We start from the raw sequence: 26,111 nt of genomic DNA, 5'->3' as shown, positions 1-26,111 counted from the left end.
AAACGTAGGCCCACAGCCACACCTGACTGCAGAATAAGGAGAAAACGTCCCAGCTGAAATTCCACCGCAGGAACATTCCTGTTCTCGCACAAAGACGTATTTTTTCCAAATACGGTGGTAATGTTTAGACGTTACCCCCTTTCTGGCTTGGATCAGGGCTGGAATAACCCTATCCGAGATCCCTTTCCGTGCTAGAATTTGACGCTCAACCTCCATGCAGTCAAACTTAGCCGTGATAAGTCTTGCTAGACGAACGGCCCCTGTTGTAGAAAGTCCTCGCGAAGAGGGAGAGGCCACAGGTCCTCTAGTAGATCCGCGTACCAGGCCTTTCTTGGCAGTCCGGAGCAATGAGAATTGCTTGAACCTTTTCCCTTTTTATTCTTTTGAGAATCTTTGGGATCAATGGAAATGGTGGAAACACGTACACCATCTGGTAGACCCATGGAATCACCAGAGCGTCCACCGCCACTGCTTGTGGGTCTCTCGACCTGGAACAATATCGCTTGAGCGTCTTGTTGAGACGAGAGGTCGTTATGTCAATTTGTGGCATTCCCCACCGACGTGTCAAGAACCCGAACACCTCTGGGTGAAGGCCCCACTCTCCTGGGTGGAGGTCGTGTCTGCTGAGGAAGTCTGCTTCCCAGTTGTCTACTCCCGGGATGTTTGCCGACAACGCCACAGCGTGTCTTTCCGTCCAGAGGAGAATCCTTGTCACCTCTGACACTGCTGCTCTGCTCTTCGTTCCTCCATGTGGGTTTATGTACGTTACCGCCGTCACATTGTCCGACAACCTGAATTGCGTGATCTTGAAGAAGATGTGATGCCTGTAGAAGGGAATTGTATATGGCCCTTAGTTCCAGAATGTTGATTGGAAGGATGGTTTCCTGACTTTACCATTTTCCTTGGAACTGTTCCCCTTGGGTGATTGCTCCCCCAACCTCTGAGGCTTGCGTCTGTGGTTAGAATCAAAATTTTGAATCCCGAACCTTCGGCATTCGGTCAGGTGAGAAGCCACCACAGAAGAGAAATCCTGGCTTTTGGCGACAGACGGATCCCTCTGGTTCACGTGATGATGCGATCTGGACCATTTGTCCAACAGATCCAGCTGGAAGGGCCGTGCGTTAAACCTTCCGTACTGCAGTGCCTCGTAAGAGGCTACCATCTTCCCCAGGAGGCGAATGCATAGATGCACTGATTCCGGGTTGGTTTTAGAACATCCCGTATCATCGACTGGATTACAAATGTCTGTCTAAAGGAAGGAATACCTTCTGTGCCTCCATATCCAGTATCATTCCCAGGAACGGAAGCATCAGTGTTGATTCCAGATGAGATTTTGGTAGGTTCAGAATCCACCCGTGGTCCTAGAATAGTCGGGTTGAGAGGGCAATGTTGTCCAACAACCTCTCCCTGGATGGTGCATTTATCAGCAGATCGGCATATGAAGGTATGCATCATTGATATCTAGAGACCGCAAGAATTCCTGCTCCTCCAGACCTGAGATCACCGCTCTCAGACTCCATCTTGAACACCCGTAACTACGGGTTCAACAACTTGAGGTTTAAAATGGACCTTACCGAACCGTCCAGTTTTGGTACCACAAACAGATTGGAATAAATAACCTTTGTTTTGCAGTTAAAGTGGAACTGGAACAATGACCAGAGTCTGTACCAGTTTTTTAATTGCTTTCTGTAAAGTCATACTTGCTTCTTGAGAAGCTGGTAAGCCTGATTTGAAGAATCTGTGAGGTGGGAGTTACTGAAACTCCAGTCTGTAGCCCTGGGCGATAAGATCTTCCACCCAGGGATCCTTGCATGATGTTGCCCATAGTTGACTGAAATGTCTTAATCGGGCTCCCAACTGCCTGTCTCCCAGGCAGTGCAGACCACCGTCATGCTGAAGGCTTAGAGCAGCAGTCACCAACCCGTCGCTCGCAACGGGTAGATCGCCGCTGGAATCAGAGTAGCTCGCGGGTGTAATGCAGCTGCCCATCTCATCCGGCAAACACATGGGGACTCGGGGAGTGGGCGGCATCCATATGCGACTGTATGTGACTGCGCGTGGCCGGGAGCTGCATACACAGTAGAGCTGATGGCGCCGATACCTCCTCCACGTTTGCCCCTGAGCAGCCGCTGCCGCATGGAGTGTGACGGAGTTCGCACACCACGCCATCCGGACAGTCCAGGGTTAGTGCCAGCAGAATTATTATTAAAGGCGTGTGTGTGTGTGTGTGTGTGTGTGTGTGTCAGCTGCAGTCAGCACAATGCATTGTATTATGATGGAGCATAATGTGGCTGTGCCACAACCTCATTATGCTCCATCAGTATACACCAGCATCGTAGTGATTTTTTGGGGGCACTATCTGCGTATCTGGCACTGCTGGGGGGGGGGGCATTGTGTGCATATCTGGCAGTGCCGGGGGGGGGGGGGGGGGGGGGGGGGGGGCATTATTTATGTATCTGGCACTGCTAGAGGGGGAGGGTCATTATTTGTGTATCTGGCACTGCTTGAGGGCGGAGGGGCATTATTTGTGTATCTAGCACTGCTTGGGGGGGGGGGGCATTATTTGTGTATCTGGCACTGCTGGGGGGGCATTATTTATGTATCTGGCACTGCTGTAGGGGGGAGGGGCATTATTTGTGTATCTGGCACTGCTGGAGGGGGGAGGGACATTATTTGTGTATCTGGCACTGCTGGGGGGGGGGCATTTGTGTATCTGGCACTGCTGGGGTGGGGCATTATTTGTGTTTCAGGCACTGCTGGGGGACATTATTTGTGTTTCAGGCACTGCTGGGGGACATTATTTGTGTATCTGGCACTATGCAGGGGGGGGCATTACTGTTGCGAGGACACCCACTTTTCTGAGGCCACACCAACTTTCACCAGAATGCGTGCGCATTAGTGGGAGGGGGGTAGCTCTTCCAGAGGTTTTATTTTTCGAAAGTAGCTCACACCCCAATTAAGGTTGGAGACCACTGGCTTAGAGGAAGCAGAACTGGGGTTCTGTTCCTGTGAACCAGCAGTTGCTGGTTTTCTGGGTTTACCTCTTTTTACATTTTGTTGTCCGAAAGGACTGCAGCGTTGGAGCAGAGTAGGTTTTCCTTTCCAGGGGAGCTGCGGAAGGAAGGTATGTAGACTTACCCGCCCTATTTTTGGAAATCCACGTATCTAGTTCAGCTCCAAACAGGGCCTCACCTGTAAACGGTAGATATTCCACGCCTTTTCTGGAATCCACGTCTGCAGTCCACTGGCGTAGCCATAGGCCCTTGCGTGCCGACACTGCCATGGCCGTGGTGCGTGCATTGAGCAATCCTATTTCTTTTATGGCCTCTACCATAAAATTTGCAGAGTCCTGTATATGCTGTAGGAGTAAAACTTTCTGACCCCTGGATAAGGAATCTAACTCGTCAATTAAATTTTCTGACCATTTTGCAATGGCCCTAGTGATCCATGCACAAGCAATAGTGGGTCTCTGGGCCACTCCAGCAGCTCTGCAAAGGGATTTGAGTGTGTTCTCAATTTTGCCATCATGTCGATATGGGGTATGCCCCAAAGATCTGTTACCTCCTTGAACACCTCCGGATGGAGACCTCACTCCCCTGGGTGGAGATGGTTTCTGCTGAGGAAGTCGCTTCCCAGTTATCTACTCCCGGAATGAAGATTGCGGACAGCGCCAACGCATGTTTTTCTGCCCAGAGGAAGATTCTTGTTACCTCTGATATTGCAGCTCTGCTCTCTGTTCCGCCCTGTCGGTTTATGTAAGCCACAGTCGTTACATTGTCCAACTGCACTTGAATGGCCCGATTTCTCAGAAGATGGGCCGCTTGGAGAAGACCGTTGTAGACGGCTTAGTTCCAGAATGTTTATCGGAAGACCAGCTCCCAGACTTGACAACCTTCCTTGGAAGGTTTCCCCTTGAGTGACTGCGCCTCAGCCCCGGAGACTTGCATCCGTGGTTAGAATGATCCCGAACCTGCGGCCCTCCAGAAGGTGAGCCACCAGAGGAGTGAAATCCTGGCCTTTGGCGACAGACGTATTCTCTGGTGCATATGTACATTGGATCACAACCACTTGTCTAGGAGATCCAGTAGGAAGGACCGAGCGTGAAACCTCCCGTACTGCAGAGCCTCGTAAGAGGCCACCATCGTCCCCAGATGGCGAATGCACTGATGAACCAACACCCGGGCTGGCTTCAGGACATCCCGGACCATTGTTTGCATCACCAATGCTATTTTTCCTCTGAAAGAAACACCCTCTGCCCTTCCGTGTCAAGGATCATTCCCAGAAAGGACAACTTCCTGGTTGGTTCCAAATGTAATTTTGGAAGATTCAGGATCCAACCATGTTCCCTGAGAAGCTGGGTTGTGAGAGCTATGGACCGTAACACCTTCTCCTTGGATGATGCCTTTATCAGCAGATCGTCCAGATATGGAATTATGTTCACCCCCCGTCTGCTGCGGAGAACCATCATTTCCGCCATCACCTTAGTGAATACCCTCGGTGCTGTGGAGAGGCCAAATGGCAGGGCCTGGAACTGAAAATGACAGTCCAGCAGTGCGAATCGGAGATGAGCTTGATGCGGCAGCCAAATCGGAATGTGGAGGTACGCATCCTTAATATCCAGGGATACCAGGAATTCCCCCTCCCTCCAGACCTGATATCACTGCTTTCAGAGACTCCATTTTGAATTTGAACTCCCTCAGAAAGGGGTTTAGTGATTTTAAGTTCAAAATGGGGTTTAGTGACTTTAAGTTAAAAATGGGCCTGACCGAACCATCCGGTTTCGGAACCACGAAAAGGTTTGAATAGTAACCTTTGTTTTGCATATGGGGAGGAACTGGTACAATAACCTGTCCCTCCACCAACTTCTGTATGGCTCCCTGTAGGGTAGCCCTGTCTGCCAGCAAAGCAGGCAAGCCCGATTTGAAGAACCGGTGAGGAGGAAGATCTTGAAATTACAGCCTGTACCCCTGGGACACAATATCTAGTATCCAGGCCGGCGACACCCAGACGTGACTGAAATGTCTGAGTCTCGCCCCCACCGGCCCTACCTCTAGGCCGCGTGGTCCACAGTCATGCTGAGGACTTTGGCGTACTGGAAGCAGGCTTCTGTTCCTGGGAACCAACAGCAGCAGGTTTCTTTGATTCTGGTCGACCTCCTCTAAAGAAACTGTTGGACGGTTTGGCCTTTCTTGTTTTAGCGACCCGAAAGGACTGTGTAGTAGCTGGGAAAAAAAAAGGTTTCTTCGTAGCAGGTGCAGCTGAGGGAAAAAAAGGCAACTTACCCGCTGTAGCCGTGGAGATCCACGCATCCAACGCTTCCCCAAAGAGAGCCTGACCTGTGTAGGGTAGGGTCTCCACACCTCTCCTGTATTCCGCATCGGCAGACCACTGGCACAGCCACATTCCTTGACGAGCTGAGACCGACATGGAAGATATTCGTTCAGCCATTGAACCCAGGTCTTTCATGGATTCCACCATAAAACCTGCAGAATCCTGAATGTTACGTAAAAACAATTAAACGTCACTTTTATTCATTGTATCCAAATCCTCAAGTAACGTGCCTGACCACTTTACTATAGCTTTGGAAATCCATGCACAGGCAATAGTAGGATGTAGTATCGCCCCTGAAGACGTGTATATGGATTTGAGCGTAGTATGAATTTTGCGATCAGCCGGCTCCTTAAACGCGGTAGATCCTGGAACAGCTAAAACCACATTTTTCTCGAGTCTGGATACAGACGCGTCCACTATGGGTGGGTTTTCAAATTTTTTTCCTATCCTCCTCAGGGAAGGGGAAAGCAACAAGAATCCTTCTAGGGATCTGGAATTTCTCAGGGTTTTCCCAGGCTCTCTCAAAAATAGCATTTAATTCCCTAGACGCAGGGAAGGTTAGCGAGGCTTTCTTACTGTCTGAAGTAAGCCTCCTCAACCTGCTCAGGTGTTGTATCACCAATATTCAACACATCCCTGATAGCCTCGATCATCAACTGCACCCTTTAGCAAGAGATGAGGCATCCCTGAACACATCCCCATCACCGTCTGAAGTGTCAGAATCGGTATCCGTGTCATCTTGCATAATCTGGGCAAGAGCACGTTTGTGGGAACCTACAGAAGGGGGCCCCTGAGGTAACAGAAACGGACCAAACTGCCACAGAGTTCTGTAAAACCTGAGTTGCAGATTCATTCTGTACTACCCTAGTATAAATCTGAGAAATCATAGATTTGATAGAGGATAAACATTCAGACTCCCTTGCTGGTACCTGCATTAAAACAGTGCAATCTTGATTACATGGAATGAGATCATCCTGAGAGGACATATCCTCTGCAGCATATGACACAGAGTCCCTGGACATAGCTAAATGGAGACTCCATACACACACAGGGGAGACTAGACAGAGTTTCACCCCCAAGAATGGCAAGAGAGACAAAGAGATTGCGAGACCCAACCAGAGCTGACTGTGCACCTTAATAAGTTACACAGTCTTTTACACAGCTTTCTCCCCCCCCCCCCCCCCCCCCCGCCTCCTACAACCCCCTGGTACCATACAAAATAGCTGGAGTTGCTCTGGAGGGACAGCCCTTCACTGACAGCGTTTCTGCCGGCAGGAAAATGGCGCTGAACGCTGCTTGGTACGCTCTGAGAAGCTCCGCCCCCTTAATGGCGCTGTCTTCCCGCTCTTCATGAGATTTTACTGGCCTGAGGATTCATGCTGGCATTGATCCCGGGACCCTGACAGGCTTAAGAGGTCAGTGTAGGGTGTAGTCGCTGGCTCAAGGCACCCCTCAAAGCGCTGCACTATGTACCGCTGAGCCCCAGAGTGCAGTTAGTCCTGCGCTCCATACCCTGCTGCCGCCATCTTCACTCCCCGCTTGCTAGGGGGGGCCGGTGACTGACACGCCACAGATCTTCTGGCTCTGTAAGGGGGTGGCGGCATGCTGCCGGGGTGTGCGATCCCCTCAGGAGCTCAGTGTCCTGTCAGCGGAGATAGTGGCTCAGACCCCGCAGGGCGGACACTACTCCCCCCCCCCCCCCCCCCCCCCCCCTTAGTCCCACAAAACAGGGAGGCTGTTGCCAGCAGCCTCTGTTTAAAATAATAAGCTCTAAAATAAACTTTTACTAAAGAAGCTCTGTAGAGCTCCTCCGGGCACATTTTCTAAACCGAGTCTGGTAGGAGGGGCATAGAGGGAGGAGCCAGCAAACACACTCAAACTCTTAAAGTGCCAATAGCTCCTAGTGGACCCATATTTACCCCATGGTACTAATGTGGACCCCAGCATCCTCTAGGACGTAAGAGAAAAACTGTATTTCAGTTCTTACAGTGTAACCTCCAGATGCATAACTACCCAGGTACGTGAAGGGGCAGCAGCCATAAACTTGCAAATATAACCCACTGTGAACAGGATGCAAAATTGCACCATTCTTTGGATGCATTTTGGTACTCTGTTTGCATCCACGGTATTTTAAATAAACAGTTTCTAAATACATGACAAAGAACTGAATTAAAAGATAACATTGAGGGCAACCATTTTGTAAGCAGATGTAATATACATGAGCATGTAAATGTATATAAACCAGTTAGTTTTAGAACAAACAAGATACAGTTTGAAAAATTATACTAGCCCACTAAAGTAGTTTTACTAGACAGCATCTTTCAAAGTCACTTTCTTAGACTGCTGGATTTAAAGCAGCAATAATGTGAAAAAAAAACCAAAAAAAAAAAAAAACCAGTTATTAAATATAATACTAGTACCCCTTATTCCAGTCGCCGAAACTGCGGCGGCTAGAATCTGAAAGGGCCAAAAAACAAAAACAAAAAAAAAAATTTCATTAATGCGTTCCACTTTTACAAGAAATGTAAACATGGTTATTAAGTGCGCACATATCTTATTTCCATCTATAAATAAACTTACCATTTTCACCATCATAGGTCTATCAAACAGTAACTGTCCATTAAACATTGCTAACACACAGTCAAGGAAAATAAAAGGATTGCCGGAAGGCACAATAAAAATGGAAAATTACCATTTCATATACTAAATTGCTAGTCCACTTGTTTATATTGTGTATTCATACACAAAGCTGCATGAAAACATTTTTGACCCACTTACTGATTTCTTTGATTTTTGCATATTTGGGACACCTATGCTGGGTTCACACAGGTCGATACATATTCAATTGAACAGCTACATTATTGTGGGCGCATCGGTGGGTGTTTATCAGCGATGTATCTGAATTATGTTGTTCACAGACATATCGTGTTGGCAGATAGCTCAGTACATCGTGCTAAGTGTATGGGAAACACACTTGCTGCAGAGGCCAATGTCACAGCTGGGCGGGCAACTTCAAATGCGTGCCAGCTGCATGACAGGGAAATACATATCGAGCAGCCCATCAGTAAGCGTGTGCACCACCTTGATTGGCCGCTCAGCCGGCACGACTGCAGGTAAGGTGTGTACCCAGCCTTAATAGTTTGATCTCTTCTAATAAAACTGAATATAAAACAAAGACAACCCGAACATAAATAGAAATAGAGGGGTTGATGTATCAAGCAGTGAAAAGAGTGGATAAGTGGACCAGTACAGAAGTGCTCACAGTAACCAATCAACTTTAATGTAGCATTTATCAAGTACATTCTAGATAATGATCGGTAGAAGCAATATGGGCAACTTCTCCACTCTTTTTACTGCCCGATACATCAACCCAATAATTTTTAAATGTGTCATTTAATTTATTGCAGGGTAAAAAGAAGGATTTTAATTACCTACCAGTAAATCCTTTTCTCGGAGTCAGTAGAGGATGCTGGGGTCCACATTAGTACCATGGGGTATTGACAGGTCCACTAGGAGCCACTGGCACTTTAAGAGTTTGAGTGTGTGGGCTGGCTCCTCCCTCTATGCCCTCCTACCAGACTCAGTCTAGAAAATGTGCCCGAGGAGACGACATACTTCGAGAGAAGGATTATACACAGATAGTGGTGAGATTCACACCAGCTCACACATACAAGGCAAACCTAGCTTTCTAGCTTGAAAACTCAGCAACGGCTGAACAAGATTACTTAACCAAGTAACAAAACAGTACGTAATTAAGAACTAATTAGTACTGAACCAAGTAATCACTGCAGGATCACAAAACGCTGGGCGGGCACCCAGCATCCTCTACGGACTACGAGAAAAGAATTTACCGGTAAGTAATTAAAATCCTATTTGCTCTTACGTCCTAGAGGATGCTGTGGTCCACATTAGCACCATGGGGATGTACTAAAGCTCCCAGAACGGGAAGGAGAGCGCAGAAGCTCCTGCAGAACTGATTAACCAAACTTCAGGTCCTTAGAGGCCGAAAGTATTAAACTTGTAGAACTTAGCAAACGTGTTTTACCTCGACCAAGTAGCCGTTCGGCAAAGCTGTAAAGCCGAGACAAACCCGGGCAGCCCTCTAGGAAGAACCCACCTTACGAGTAGAGTGGGTCTTAACAGATTTTGGACACGGCAATCCTGCCGTAGAATACGCATGCTAGATAGTGAAACTGATCCAGTGAGAGATAGTCTGCTTAGAAGCAGGACACCCAATTTTCTTGGGATCATACAGGACAAACAGAGTCCGATTTTCGGTGACGAGCAGTCCTCTTCACATAGATTTTCAGAGCCCTCACAACATCCAAGGCTTTGATGAAATTGAGGAGTCAGTACCAACTGGCACCACAATAGGTTGGTTGATATGAAATGCAGACAACCTTCGGAAGGAACTGCTGACGTGTCCGAAGCTCAGCTCTATCTTCATGGAAGATTAAGTAGGGGCTTTTACAAGCCAAAGCCCCCAACTCTGACACACATCTAGCAGAAGCTAAGGCCAACAAAGTGACAGCCTTCCACGTGAGAAACTTGACCCCAACCTCCTGTATAGGCTCTAACCAATCTGATTGGAGAAACTGCAACACCACGTTAAGATCCCAGAGTGCCGTAGGTGGCACAAAGGGAGGCTGGATGTGCAGAACCCCTTTCAAAAAAGTCTGACCCTCAGGGAGGGAAGCCAACTGTGTCTGGAAGAAAATGGATAGGGCCGAAATCTGGACCTTTACGGATCCCAACCTCAGGTCCATATCCACACCTGCTTGCAGGAAGAGGAGAAAACGTCCCAGTTGAAACTCCACTGTAGGAAACTTCTTGGACTCACACCAAGATACATACTTTTTCCAAATGCGATGGTAATGTTTAGACGTTACTCCTTTCCTAGCCTAGCCCTTCCGTGCTAATATCTGGCGTTCAACTTCCATGCAGTCAAACGTAGCTGCGGTAAGTCTTGATAAGCGAACGACCCCTGCTGCAGCAGGTCCTCCCGAAGAGGAAGAGGCCTCGGCTCTTCTAGCAGTAGATACAGAAGATCCGCGTACCAAGCCCTTCTTGGCCGGTCCGGAGCAATGAGGATTGCCTGAACTCGTTTTCCTTATGAGTTTTAGAACTCTTGGAATGAGTGAAAGTGGAGGAAACACGTACACCAACTGGAACACCAATGAAGTCACCAGTGCGTCCAACGCCGCGGCTTGCTGGTCCCTCGACCTGGAACAATACCTCCGAAGCTTCTTGTTGAGACGGGAGGCCATCATGTCTATCTGAGGTACATCCTGGATGGAGATTTTCTGACCATTTTGCAATGGCCCTAGTGATCCATGCACAAGCAATAGTGGGTCTCTGGGGCACTCCAGCAGCTCTGCAAAGGGATTTGAGAGTGTTCTCAATTTTGCCATCATGTCGATCTGGGGTATGCCCCAAAGATCTGTTACCTCCTTGAACACCTCCGGATGGAGACCTCACTCCCCTGGGTGGAGATCACTTCTGCTGAGGAAGTCCGCTTCCCAGTTGTCTACTCCCGGAATGAAGATCGCCGATACTGCCAACGCGTGTTTTTCTGCCCAGAGGAGGATTCTGGTTACCTCTGATATTGCAGCTCTGCTCTTCGTTCTGCCCTGTCGGTTTATGTAAGCCACCATCGTTACATTGTCCAACTGCACTTGAATGATCTCGCAGAAGATGGGCCACTTGGAGAAGACCGTTGTAGACGGCTCTTAGTTCCAGAATGTTTATTGGAAGGCTGGATTCCAGGCTTGACCACCTTCCTTGGAAGGTTTCCCCTTGAGTGACTGCGCCCCAGCCCCGGAGACATGCATCCGCAGTTAGAAGGATCCAGTCCTGAATCCCAAACCTGTGGCACTCCAGAAGGTGAGGCAACTGTAGCCACCAGAGGAGTGAAATCCTGGCCTTTGGTGACAGACGTATTCTCTGGTGCATATGTAGATGAGTGCCCGACCACTTGTCCAGGAGATCTAGTTGGAAGGGCAGAGCGTGAAACCTCCCGTACTGCGGAGCCTCGTAAGAGGCCACCATCTTCCCCAGAAGGCGAATGCACTGATGAACAGATATCCGGGTTGGCTTAATTACATCCCAGACCATTGTTTGTTTCACCAACGCTTCTCTTGCAGAAGAAACACCCTCTGCACTTCCGTGTCGAGGATCATTCCCAGAAAGGAAAACCTCCTGATCAGTTCCAAATGCGACTTTGGAAGATTCAGGATCAAACCGTGTTCCCTGAGTAGATGTGTCGTGAGAGCAATGGACTGTAACAGCTTCTCCTTGGACGATGCCTTTATCAGCAGATCATCCAGATATGGAACTATGTTCACCCCCTGTCTGCGGAGGAGAACAATCAGCTCCGCCATCACCTTGGTAAACGCCCTCGGTGCTGTGGAGAGCCCGAATGGCAGGGCCTGGAACTGGAAATGACAGTCCAGCAATGCGAAGCGGAGATCAGCCTGATGCGGCAGCCAGATTGGAATGTGGAGGTACAAATCCTTGATATCCAGTGATACCAGGAATTCCCCTTCTTCCAGACCTGAGAGACTCCATCTTGAACTCCTTTAGAAAGGGGTTCAATGATTTTAGGTTCAGAATGGGCCTGACCGAACCATCCGGTTTCTGTACCACAAAAAGGTTCGAATAGTAACCTTTGGTCAGCATGTGAGGTGGCACTGGCACAATGACCTGTGCCTCCACCAGCTTTTGGACAGCGTCTTGTAGAACAGAGTTGGTAAGCCTGACTTGAAAAAGCGATGAGGAGGGAGACATTGAAATTCCAGCCTGTATCCCTGAGACATAATATCTATCACCCAGGGATCAAGGCCGGACGATACCCAGACATGGCAAGTGTCTGAGTCTCGCTCCCACTGGCCCCACCACCGGGGCGTGAAGTCCACCGTCATGCGGAGGACTTTGGGGTACCTGAAGCAGGCTTTTGTTCTTGGGAACCTGCAGCGGCAGTTTTTTTTGGACTTAACCAGACCTCACCTAAAGATGGTATTGGACGGTCTGGCCTTTCTAGGCCTGTTAGGCCGAAAGGACTGCAATATGGCTGAAGAGAAGGATTTCCGCGTCGGCCACTGGCGCAGCCACAGTTCCCGAAGAGCTGAAACAGACATGGAAGATATTCCCACAGCAATGGAACCCAGGTCTTTTCATGGATTCTACCATAAAACCTGCTGAATCATGTATCGGAGCCAACCAACACACAGCGCTTACAGCAAAGGGAGACCCCTTGTCAGCGCAGACTGTGTCCCTTAATAGGAGACAGTCGTTTTACAGCCTCCCCTCCCTTCTACAACCCCCTGGTACAGTGTACTGATAGCTGGAGTTGCTGTGGAGGGACCTGTTCTTCCATTCAGCGCTGTGCAGGCAGGAAATTGGCGCTGGAACGCTGCAGGGTCCGCTCTGAGAAGCTCCGCCCCCTTAATAGCGCTGTCTTCCCACTCTTCAAGAATTATACTGGCCTGAGGTAAAACATGCTCGCTTAGATTCGCGAACCCCGACAGACTTGTGGACCAGTGTGGGTGTAAGCGCTGGCCCAGGGCGCCCCTCACCATGTGCCTCTGAACCTTCACAGGAGCGCAGTTAATACTGCGCTCCCTCCCCGTTGCTGCCATCTTCACACCGGCCCCCCACTTGCTAGGGGGGTCGGTGTCTCACTCACCACTCTTCAGCTCTGTAAGGGGTTGGCGGCATGCTGCAGGGGCGAGCGGTCCCCTGTGGCGGAGAACAATCCGACCCCTCTGGAGCTCACAGTGTCCAGTCAGCGGAGACAGTAGCTCAGACCCCGCAAGGCGGGCACTGCTCCCCCCCTTAGTCCCTCAATGCAGGCAGGCTGTTGCCAACAGCCTCTTGTAAAGAAAATAAACTCTAAAAACAACTTTTACTACAAAAGCTCAGGAGAGCTCCCCTAGCTGTGACCGGCTCCTCCGGGCACATTTTCTAAACTGAGTCTGGTAGGAGGGGCATAGAGGGAGGAGCCAGGCCACACTCTCAAACCCTTAAAGTGCCAATGGCTCCTGGTGGACCCGTCTATACCCCATGGTACTAATGTGGACCCCAGCATCCCATAGGACGTAAGAGAAATTTCTTACCAGAGGTTACAATTATATGTTCCTTAAACAAGCAAAATCAAAAGCATTATCCCTGCCTAGGGAACAGGCGCTTAGGAGGACAACTAGGAGGACAACAAAAGCTACCATCATGAATAGACAGATCTGGCCGAATCAATTCCCCACCAATTCACTTTCGATTATGAAAGCCTGGCCGATTGACACAGACCCTACATTCCCTACGCTGCAAAAAACCATCATGATGCCTGACTATAGGAGGGGCTGAGATATTAAAGACATTGTTGTACATAATGACAGTACTGGCTTTTGTTCACAACCCGTCTCACATTTTCAGTAGAAAACCTGTCAACTTTAGATGCATTAACTGCACCACCTGTAGGTTCTAGAAACTGGTGATAAGATTTACCATCCCAGATCTGGAAAACAATATTCTATCCGATACCCCCTTACCTGCACTAGCACACCCGTGGTTTATTACAACAGATGCCCATGTGGATGGTTATATGTAGGGAAGACTACTAGGTGTTTTAAGGAACGAATGGCAGCCCATAGGTCGAGAATCAGGCAAGCGCTGGAGTAATGAAGCCTGCGATCAGCCCGTAGCTAGACACTTCAGGGACTTCCAACATAGTCTGGCATCTCTGAGGTATAAAATGATTGACTGGATGCCACCGTGCAAGTTGGGTGGCAACAGGGACCTGTTGTTACTTCATTGTGAGACTAAACGGATCTACACACTGCAAACTGTACAGCCTTTTGGGCGTCAATGAACAAATCTCTTACAGTAGTTTTCTCTAATGTTTAATTTCAGTTAAGACTCTTTGTGCTACTCTTGTTGTTCAAGGTTTCTTTTACAAGCTCTCCTGCTGTAGTTCTGCATATATATATATATATATATATATATATATATATATATATTCCTCCAAAATACGGCAGTCAGCGGACTCATTCAGTAAATGGAATTCAACAAGCAGTTGTAGCAACGTTTCGGCTTTATTTAGCCGTCTTCAAGCAACATCATAAAAGATTTTTATGATGTTGCTTGAAGACGGCTAAATAAAGCCGAAACGTTGCTACAACTGCTTGTTGAATTCCATTTACTGAATGAGTCCGCTGAGTGCCGTATTTTGGAGGAATGTATGCATCATGCTAATGTGCACCGCGGCGAGATGACGACGATGAAGTGAGAGTGCCGGTTACCAGTTTGCTATAGATATATATAGCTATAGAGAGAGCGAGACAGCATAAAGGGGCACTCACCAGAGTTTTGCACGTAAAAAGCATTGATTTTTAATTTATACTTATCAAGGTGATTTCACAAAGAGTTCTTTCAACGTTTCGATCCCTCAGGATCATCGTCAGGAATACAAGAAGTTGCATCTGTTCATATACACCAATATCAGATACAGGTTGAGTATCCCTTATCCAAAATGCTTGGGACCAGAGGTATTTTGGATATCGGATTTTTCCGTATTTTGGAATAATTGCATACCATAATGAGATATCATGGCGATGGGACCCAAGTCTAAGCACAGAATGCATTTATGTTTCATATACACCTTATACACACAGCCTGAAGGTCATTTTAGCCAATATTTTTCATAACTGTGCATTAAACAAAGTGTGTGTACATTCACACAATTCATTTATGTTTCATATACACCTTATACACACAGCCTGAAGGTCATTTAATACAATATTTTTAATAACTTTGTGTATTAAACAAAGTTTGTGTACATTGAGCCATCAAAAAAACAAAGGTTTCACTATCTCACTCTCACTCAAAAAAGTCCGTATTTCAGAATATTCCGTATTTCGGAATATTTGGATATGGGATACTCAACCTGTATTGGTGTACATGAACAGATGCAACTTCTTGTACATGCTGCCTTTGCTGTATTTTCCTGACAATGATCCTGAGGGATCGAAACGTTGAAAGAACTCTCTCTTTGTGAAATCACCTTGATAAGTATAAATTAAAAATCAATGCTTTTTACGTGCAAAACTCTGGTGAGTGCCCCTTTATGCTGTCTCTCTATACGTTGACGTCTGGATTAATACTCTGGACCTCTTGGGAGTCACCTCAGTTGATGTTACATTTTTCTTGTGCGAGTGCGACCACATCTGGAATATATATATATATATATATATATATACACACACACACACACACACACAATAAATTTTATATTTTTTTATATATACTTTATTAGTTTCTATTAATGAACCGGTGTTCTCCCTCAACTGTATTCTATACAGTAACAGCTTTGCTGTATTTATATGGTTTAATATTGGTTACATAGTAACAAATTAATATCTGTTTGAAACAAGTTTATTTATTTTTTTAAGTCCACTTTTAAGTACACGCCCTCTATCCCAGCCGGCCGCAGCGGCAGTGTCTCGATGTGGCTGGGTAGGTCATCGGAGCTGCGCCAGCTCTACTTAATGACATCAGCCACACCGGTTGGTCTGAATGGCAATTTCAGCACTGGGTGTCTGCTATAAAAAGGTACAGTATCTGTTTGTATTGTAGGTTTGTCCTGACGAAGGAGAATTAAGTTCTCCGAAACGCTGCATTCCTAAGAGACGTTTCTAGATGGTTATTCTGAGTGCCGTTACTGCATGGAATCTATACAGAGTTTTATTTTGGGCACCAGACACATTGTGATTTAACTCAGGAGTGTCAGTCTCCTTGTTTATTAAAAAAAAAAATTGTATTAGATAGATAGTCTCCTTGTTTATTAAAAAAAAAAATTGTATTAGATAGATATATATATATAGATATATATATATATATATATCTATATCTACCTACATGTCAGGCGGCACTCCACTTCATCAGTATAATAAAAACGCTGTTGCCCTCCAAATGAAGAGAATAAATTTCCTTTCCCCATGTATATTCCATCTGTGGGATGGCACTCACGGCAATAAAGTAAGACAGGAGCCGTGTGGAGCTGTCAACGTTACAATGTACAAACACATAAATTTTCGTCAGGGACAACAAGGACAGTGTGAACATACATACCTAAATAGCCTTCTCCGTCTGTGCATGGCGCCGTCCGCCCGCCGCGTCCCGCTCAGTCCAATGACGTCATCCGCAGGCGCCGGCTAGAATAGGCTTAAACAACTCATCCCATATTTGTTTAGATAAAGCATGCTAAACCATGGTGTTCATTGAGGTGAACACCATGGTTTAGCATGCTTTATCTAAACAAATTTGGGATGAATTGGGTTTGTAGGGTTCTGATCAAATATGAAGTATGTTGCTTGGGATGGTGTGGAGTTTGAATGTTCTCCATACTATCTTTGGTTCTACTGAGGCAGTGACTATTGGTTTCTAATGTCATACACTAGTGTAAGCATGAACGCTAGCCAATTTGTACTAGGTATTGTTGCCTTAAGCCTATGATCAGATTTTTTTTTTTATAGCTGGTGCCTTTATTGTATGGGAATATATTGAACTGTTTAACTTGTTTATCTTTTTTAGCATGGCTTAAGCTTTGAACAATACAGTCTGTGCATCAGTATCAAGTTCTCCATGATGAACAATGTTTTTTATTCTTGCACTGTTATTGTTTCAGTTTTGCATTAACTTACACTTGGTATTTTGTTTTGTCGTTTATAGTGGGCTTCGTCCAGTTGTCATGACGTCGGACGCTGGCGTCTGCGGACGACGTCACTGGACTGAGCGGCGGGCGGGACGGCGCCATGCACAGACGGAGAAGGTTATTTTGGCATTATGTTCACCACTGTCTTGTTGTCCTGACAAAAATGCATGTGTTTGTACATTGTAACGTTGACAGCTCCACAAGGCTCCTGTCTTACTTTATCGCCGTGAGTGCCACCTACAACATTTTTCTCAGTAACTATATTTGAAATGAGGCTATTGTAATGAAACTTTATCCATATGTTAGCCACAACCCATGCAATCCACACATGCAAACAAATCAAACCATAGCTGTTCATTAATTATGTTATGTGTAAAAATGTGAAATGGCACAGTCAAAAAGTATTGAACACGCTTACTGAAATCTTTTTAACACTTCGTACAAAAGGCTTTGTTGGTAATGACCATTTCAAGATGCCTCCTGTATGGAGAAATTAGTCGCATGCATTGCTCAGGTGTGATTTTGACCCATTCTTCAAATCTTGAAGATTTCGTGGGCCTCTTCTATGAACTCTGATCTTTAGTTCTTTCAAGAGATTTTTAATTGGATTCAAGTCAGGTGAATGGCTGAGCCATTCTATCAGCTTTATTTTCTCTCTGAAACCAGTCGAGAGTGTGTGTTTGGGATCATTGTCTTGCTGAAATGTCCACCTCGTTTCATCTTCGAAGAATGTCTCGGTCCATTTTTCCATTCATCCTTCCTTCAATGACATGAAGTCTGTTAGTACCCTATGCTGAAAAACAACACCACAACATGATGTTCCAACCTTCAAACTTCACTGTTGGTATGGTGTTTTTGGGGTGATGTGCAGTGCCATTTCTCCACCAAACGGTGTGTATTTGGGATCCAGAGTTAAATTTTGGTCTCATCTGACCAGACTATATTTCACAGGCTTGTCCAAATGTTGTGCAGCAAACATTAAACGCACATCAACATGCTTTTTCTTCAGCAATGGAGTCTTGCTTTGTGAGCGTGCAAACAGGCCATGGCAGTTGAGTGCATTGCTTATTGTTTTCTTTGAAACAATTGTACCTGCTAATTCCAGGTATTTCTGAAGCTCTCCACAAGTGGTCTTTGGCTCTTGGACAACTCTTCTGATAATTCTTTTTACTCCTCTGAGAGAAATCTTACGAGGAGCACCTGGTCGTGGCCTCTTTATGGTGAAATGATGTTATTTCCACTTTCGGAATATGGGGGGTCATTCAGAGTTGTTCGCTCGGTAAAAATCTTCGCATCGCAGCGATTTTCCGCTTAATGCGCAATGTCCGCACTGCGACTGCGCCAAGTAAATTTGCTATGCACTTAGGAATTTTACTCACGGCATTTTCATCGTTCTGGCGATCGTAATGTGATTGACAGGAAATGGGTGTTACTGGGCGTGTGGGAAAAAACGCTACCGTTTCCGGAAAAACCGCAGGAGTGGCTGGAGAAACGGGGGAGTGTCTGGGCGAACGCTGGGTGTGTTTGGGACGTCAAACCAGGAACGACAAGCAGTGAAATGATCGCAGATGCCGAGTAAGTCTGAAGCTACTCAAACTGCTACGAGGTGTGTAATCGCAATATTGCGAATACATCGTTCGCAAATTTTAAGATGCTAAGATTCGCTCCCAGTAGGCGGCGGCTTAGCATGAGCAAATCTGCTAAAATTCACTTGCGAGCGAACAACTCGGAATGACCCCCATGGTCCCAACAGCGTTTACTGGATCATTTAGAAGTTTAGAAATTCTTTGTTAACCAATGAAATCAGTATGTTTTGCAACAATAAGGTTGTGAAGGTCTACAGAGAGCTCTTTGTTTTTGCCCACCATTATAGGTTTCTTGTATGACACCGTGGTAATGAGACACCTTCTTAGAGGCCATCAGTTGGGACTGAACCAGCTTATATTAGTTTGCCCTGACAAGGGGCAGGATTGCTTTCTTATTACTAATAGATTTTGGTGTCTTGGCTATCCATGCCTTTTTGCACCTCCCTTTCTTCATGTGTTCAATATTTTCCCCGACACCGCAGAAAAGGATCCAACCAGTGCCACGGCAGGATTTCAATAGAACACAGAGCGGCACAGCTGCACTGTGTGAACACATACATTCAAATGTATGTGTTCAATGTATGTCATCCTGTCATCCGGCTCCGCGGTTGGATCCAGCAGGTGCGGCACCACCGCATATGTGAGGACGGATAGGAGTCCCGTTAAAACGCTAAGTGTGGCCCCAGCCTAATGGTGATTTTCTTTTATAAAGAGAGAATTAAACATTAAAACACTCATACAGGCAATCAAGATCCCAATATTTTTCTTTCATAGCCTTTTAAAGTATACTTTAAAAGGTTCAATTTAAAACAAAAAAGGGACATAACTATCTGACTTAGGTTGACAATGCTAAAAATAAGATTTTAAAACTACTGGCAAATCTTTTTCTCGTAGTCCGTAGAGGATGCTGGGGACTCCGTAAGGACCATGGGGATAGACGGGCTCCGCAGGAGACATGGGCACTTTAAGAAAGACATTAGATCTGGTGTGCACTGGCTCCTCCCTCTATGCCCCTCCTCCAGACCTCCGTTAGAGAAACTGTGCCCAGAGGAGACGGACAGTACGAGGAAAGGATTTTTGTTAATCCAAGGGCAAGATTCATACCAGCCACACCAATCACACCGTATAACTTGTGATATACTATCCAGTTAACAGTATGAAAACGACATAGCATCAGTCCAAGACCGATGAGACTATAACATAACCCTTATTTAAGCAATAACTATATACAAGTCTTGCAGAAGTAGTCCGCACTTGGGACGGGCACCCAGCATCCTCTACGGACTACGAGAAAAAGATTTACCGGTAGGTTTAAAATCTTATTTTCTCTTACGTCCTAGAGGATGCTGGGACTCCGTAAGGACCATGGGGATTATACCAAAGCTCCCAAACGGGCGGGAGAGTGCGGATGACTCTGCAGCACCGATTGAGCAAACAGGAGGTCCTCCTCAGCCAGGGTATCAAACTTATAGAATTTTGCAAAGGTGTTTGAACCCGACCAAGTAGCAGCTCGGCACAGCTGTAGTGCAGAGACCCCTCGGGCAGCCGCCCAAGAAAGGCCCACCTTCCTAGTGGAATGGGCCTTGACCGATTTAGGTAACGGCAACCCAGCCGTAGAATGCGCCTGCTGCAGATCCAGCGAGCAATAGTCTACTTTGAAGTAGGGGCACCAATCTTGTTGGTTGCATACATGACAAACAGTGCTTCTGTTTTTCTGACTGTAGCCTATCTGGCCACGTACATTTTCAAAGCCCTGACCACATCAAGGGACTCGGGATCCTCCAAGTCACGCGTAGCCACAGGAACCAAATATAGTTCATATGAAAGGTTGAAACCACTTTTGGCAGGAATTGAGGATGGGTCCGCAATTCCGCTCTATCCATATGGAAAACCAGATAGGGGCTTTTATGTTATAAAGCCGCTAATTCCGCCAAGGCTAATAACATGACCACCTTCCAAGTGAGATATTTCAACTCCACCATTTTAAGTGGTTCAAACCAGTGTGACTTAATGAAACTTAACACCATGTTAAGGTCCCAAGGCGTCACCGGAGGTACAAAAGGAGGCTGAATATGCAGTACTCCCTTCACAAAAGTTTGTACTTCAGGGAGAGAGGCCAATTCCTTTTGAAAGAAAATGGATAAGTCCAAAATCTGAACCTTAATAGATCCTAATTTTAGGCCGATATTCACTTCAGTTTGCAGGAAGTGAAGGAAACGGCCCAGATGGAATTCTTCCGTAGGAGCATTCCTGGCCTCACACCAAGAAACATATTTTCGCCATATTCGGTGATAATGTTTAGATGTCATGTCCTTCCTAGCCTTTATTAGCGTAGGAATGACCTCATCCGGAATACCCTTATCCGCTAGGATCCAGCGTTCAACCGCCATGCCGTCCAACGCAGCCGCGGTAAGTCTTGGAATAGACATGGCCCCTGTTGCAACCGGTCCTGTCTTAGAGAAAGAGGCCACGGATCTACTGTGAGCATTTCCTGCAGATCCGGATACCAGGTCCTTCGTGGCCAATCTGGAACAATGAGGATTGTTCTCATTCCTCTCCCTCCTACCATTCTCAACACCTTGGGTATGAGAGGAAGAGGGGGAAATACATAGACCGACTGGAACACCCACGGTGTCACTAGGGCATCCACAGCTACTGCCTGAGGGTCTCTTGACCTGGTGCAATACCTCTGTAGCTTCTTGTTGAGGTGGGACGCCATCATGTCTATCTGTGGCAGTTCCCACTGACTTGCAATCTGTGCGAAGGCTTCCTAAAGAAGTCCTCTCTTGGATGCAGGTCGTGTTTGCTGAGGAAGTCTGCTTCTCAGTTGTCCACTCCCGGAATGAACTGCTGAAAATGCGCTTACATGATTTTCCGCCCAGCGGAGAATCCTGGTGGCTTCTGCCATTTCCACTCTGCTCTTTGTGCCGCCTTGGCGGTTTACATGAGCCACTGCGGTGATGTTGTCTGACTGGATCAGAACCAGTAGGTCGCGAAGCAATGTTTCCGCTTGCCGAAGGCCGTTGTATATGGCCCTCAGCTCCAGGATGTTGATTTGAATACAAGTTTTTTGACTTGACCCAAAGACCTTGGAAGTTTCTTCCCTGTGTGACTGCTCCCCCACCTCGGAGGCTCGCGTCCGTGGCTAACAGAATCCAGTCCTGGATGGCTAACCTGCGACCCTGCAGAAGGTGAGCACTCTGCAGCCACCATAGGAGAGACACCCTGGCCCTAGGGGACAGGGTGATTAACTGATGCATCTGTAGATGTGATCCGGACCACTTGTTCCGTAGATCCCATTGGAAAGTCCTCGCATGGAACCTGCCGAAGGGAATGGCCCCGTAAGATGCCACCATCTTTCCCAGGACCCCAGTGCAGTGATGCACTGACACCTGTTTTGGCTTTAATAGGTTTTTTTTACCAGAGTCATTAGTTCCTGGGCCTTCTCTATCGGAAGATAAACCCATTTCTGGTCCGTATGCCGAATCATACCCAAGAAGGGCAGACGAGTCATAGGAACCAACTGTGACTTCGGGATATTAAGAATCCAGCAGAGTTGCTATGACACCTTCAGCGAAAGTGACACGCTGTTCAACAACTGCTCTTTTGATCTCGCCCTTATTAGGAGATCGTCCAAGTATGGGATAATTGTGACTCGCTTGCGTAGGAGCACCATCATTTCCGCCAATTACCCTGAAATTGGTAAGGACAATACTGTACCGTAATTCTCTGGAACGCCTGATGGGGTGGATAAATGGTATGCAGCCTTTATGTCTAGATACACCATAAAATCCCCCCTTCCAGGCTGGCGATGATCGCTCTGAGCGATTCCACCTTGAATTTGAACCTTTTCAAGTATAGGTTCAGAGATTTTAATTTTAAAATAGGTCTGACCGAACCGTCCGGTTTCGGGACTGCAGCTAAGGTTGAGTAATATCCCCTTCCTTGTTGAAGGAGGGGAACCTTGAGCACCACCTGTTGGAGATACAATGTGTGAATTGTATTTAATATTATCTCCCTTTCTGAGGGAGAAGCCGGTAGGGCCGATAAGGAAAACCGGCGAGGAGGCACCTCTTCGAATTCCAGCTTGTAACCCCCGAGAAACAATTTCTATTGCCCAGGGATCCACCTGTGAGTGAACTCAGATGTGGCTGAAGAGTCGAAGACGCGCTCCCACTGGGGCGGACTCCCTTAGCCCCAGCATCATGCGGTGGATTTAGTAGAGGCCGGGGAGGACTTCTGTTCCTGGGAACTAGCTGTGCCCTGCGCCCTTACCTCTGGTAAGAAGAGACGCTCCTCGTACTTTCTTGTTTTTCTGCGACCGAAAGGACTGCATTTGATAATGTCGTGCTTTCTTAGGCTGTGAGGGAATATAAGGCAAAAGATCAGATTTACCAGCTATAGCTGTGGAGACCAGGTCCGAGAGCCCTTCGCCACACAATTCCTCACCCTTGTAAAGGTAAAACCTCCATATGCCTCTTTTAGTCGGCATCACCTGTCCACTGCATGTTCCACAGGACACGTCTAGCAGAAATCGACATAGCGTTGACTCTAGAATCCAGTAGACCAATGTCTCTTTGAGCATGTCTTATATATAAGACAGCATCTTTTATATATCCTAGGGTCAATAACATGGTATCCTTATCTAGGGTTTCAATCTCCGCTGATAAGGTATCTCTCCACGCTGCTACAGCGCTATAAACTCCTGCCGACACAATCGCCGGTCTGAGTAGTGTACCAGAATGTGTGTAAATGGACTTCAAAGTACTTTTCTGCATGCTATCTGCAGGATCCTTGAGGGTAGCTGTATCTTGGTATGTCAGCGCTATCTTTTGGGTAAACGTGTCAACGCCTTGTCCACCCTAGGGGAGGATTCCCATCGTATCCTGGCCCTAGCAGGGAAAGGATACGCCATGAGAATTCTTTTGGGAAACTACAGTCTCTTGGGTCATCAGTGATATGCAAAACATCTTTTATTACAATAATCGTATATTGAATACTTTTCTGCCAGTTTTGGCTGTAACTTTGCATCATCGTAGTCGACATTGGAGTCAGACTCCGTGTCGGTATCAGTGTCTATTATTTTGGATAGTGGGCGTTTTTAGACTCTGAAGGTCCCTGCGACAGAGGGACAGACATGGGTAGATTCCCTGTCTGTTCCCTAATCTTTTGTGCAGTAAATTTACCTCAGCACTTAATTCCACATATCCAGTCAGGTGTCGGCGTCGTCGACGGAGACACCACACACACGCTCCATCTCCTCCTTAGAAGAGCCTTTTACCTCAGACATGTCGACACACACGTACAGACACACCACACACTCAGGGAATCCTCTTATCTGAAGACAGTTCCCCCACAAGGCCCTTTGGAGAGACAGAGAGAGAGTATGCCAGCAGACACCCAGCGCGAATACCCCAGGAAAAACACACAATGTGTTTACCCAGTAGCGCTGTAATACTATTATTTGCTGCCAATTATGTGCCCCCCCTCTTCTCTGAAACCCCCCCTGGATAAGCAGGGGAGAGTCCGGGGAGCTTCCTCTCAGCTGTGCTGTGGAGAAAATGGCGCTGGTGAGTGCTGAGGGAGAAGCCCCGCCCCCTCAGCGGCGGGCTTCTGTCCCGCTTAAATATAATAAAAACTGGCGGGGGCTCTTTATATATACAGTGCCTAGTTGTATATATATCTCTTTTGCCAGAAATAAGGTTTATATTGCTGCCCAGGGCACCCCCCCCCCCCCCCCCTGCGCCCTGCACCCTTACAGTGACTGCCGTGTGTGGGAGCAATGGCGCACAGCTGCACTGCTGTGCGTTACCTCAGTGAAGATCATGAAGTCTTCTGCCGCCTCTGAAGTCTTCTTTTCTTCTCATACTCACCTGGCTTCCTACTTCCGGCTCTGTGACGAGGACGGCAGCGCGGCTCCGGGACGAACTCCAGGGTGAGACCTGTGTTCTGACTCCCTCTGGAGCTAATGGTGTCCAGTAGCCTAAGAAGAAGAGCCTTGAAACTCACAGAAGTAGGTCTGCTTCTCTCCCCTCAGTCCCTCGATGCAGGGAGTCTGTTGCCAGCAGGCTCCCTGAAAATAAAAAACCTAAAAAATATACTTTGTCAGAAAACTCAGGAGAGCTCTCTGAAAAGCACCCAGTCTCCTCTGGGCACAGTATCAAACTGAGGTCTGGAGGAGGGGCATAGAGGGAGGAGCCAGTGCACACCAGATCTAAAGTCTTTCTTAAAGTGCCCATGTCTCCTGCGGAGCCCGTCTACCCCATGGTCCTTACTGAGTCCCCAGCATCCTCTAGGACGCAAGAGAAAAATAATTAATTATTATGTAAAAGAAATGTCTCTCGGGTCAATTTAATTGTTGCTGGGTATTTTAGCTCCTGTTTAAAGAGCCCGTAAGATATTCAATTGTTTTGGCTGACCAGACCAGAGGGTGCATTTACCACGGATTTAGGTGTGAACCCTTCTAAAGAACAAGCAGGAATTCACATAAAGGGAGGAATAAGGACTGGTTAGGAGTGCCAGACATGCCATAACTGAAGCTTGCCCTGCACTTACAGTAGGAGGGAAGAAGCTGCTCAACGGAGCTAATCCTGTGCGTGAAAGGCGCCACTGCAGGAAAATGCCTAGTTGCAGCTGGTCCCGCAAAACAACTCAATGGCTCCCGGTCACTTTAGATTGGAGCGAAGATAGTGAGAAACAATTGAATCGCCCCCACAGAGGCAAGATTGCAAAAATATTTTTTCTGGATAATATATATCTACATATTTTAAAGGACAAAGGTTCAAAATTTCAAAGTGATATGTGTATTAGGCACTGAGATAGGATTTTTTTTTACCAGATACACCTCACATAGCAATGGAGCATCAGGAGTGGAATTTCCTAGCAATTTTTCGAAAATCTATAGCTCAAAAACTAGGAGGCCTAGAGAATAAAAAACTGAACATGGATTTGTAGCTGTGTGACAGTATCAAGTATATGTTTCATGAGTCAGTGGGTGTCTTAATTAAAAATATATGGGTGATTTGACATGGAATGACCATAACGCTGCCGACGCCATTCGGAGTGCGGTGGAACCAGGGATCCGGACACTAGCTGCAGTAAGCTGTGGCAGGTCCCTGGGGTCTGGTCATCCTGTAGCCAAGGACCCGGACACTAGCCGCAGTATGCAGTGGCGGGTCCCATCCAATGGCACTAATGGTGCAGGCAGACTGCTGTTGCATGCAGATTGACTGTGAAGATCATTCAAGTGAAAATAAAATAGAAAGGAGCTGGCGACAGCCCTAAAGTACACCCGGCTGCCTCGGGGTAAAAAAATCTAAACTGATTTGGGTGGGCATAAAGGGGGAGGGGCCAACTACAATTCTGAAGAAATTTTAAGTGCCAGGCTCCACTCATCTATTCTCAAGTATATTCTACAGTGTCCCCTAGTGGCTGAAAGAGAAACACAGTATGAAAGCAATAAAGGCAGAAAGTTAAATATTGTGCAATAG

At 46.9% G+C, this 26,111-nt stretch overlaps 1 protein-coding gene across 1 annotated transcript in view; it reads right to left on the bottom strand.

Annotated features, from left to right (window-relative positions):
* The window catches only part of HNRNPM (heterogeneous nuclear ribonucleoprotein M), a 304,130-nt gene that overhangs the window by 130,279 nt on the left and 147,740 nt on the right, over nt 1-26,111 (bottom strand). The window contains exon 8 of the mRNA XM_063915138.1: nt 7,912-7,961. Within this exon, the coding sequence (XP_063771208.1) occupies nt 7,912-7,961 (50 nt within the window). The remainder of the gene's footprint in view (nt 1-7,911; nt 7,962-26,111) is intronic.

This window comes from Pseudophryne corroboree, chromosome 1, assembly GCF_028390025.1.
Source record: "Pseudophryne corroboree isolate aPseCor3 chromosome 1, aPseCor3.hap2, whole genome shotgun sequence".
Classification (NCBI taxonomy): domain Eukaryota; kingdom Metazoa; phylum Chordata; class Amphibia; order Anura; family Myobatrachidae; genus Pseudophryne; species Pseudophryne corroboree.
The sequence above is the reverse complement of the archived record's forward strand: the minus strand, read 5'-3'. Positions and strand labels throughout refer to the sequence as shown.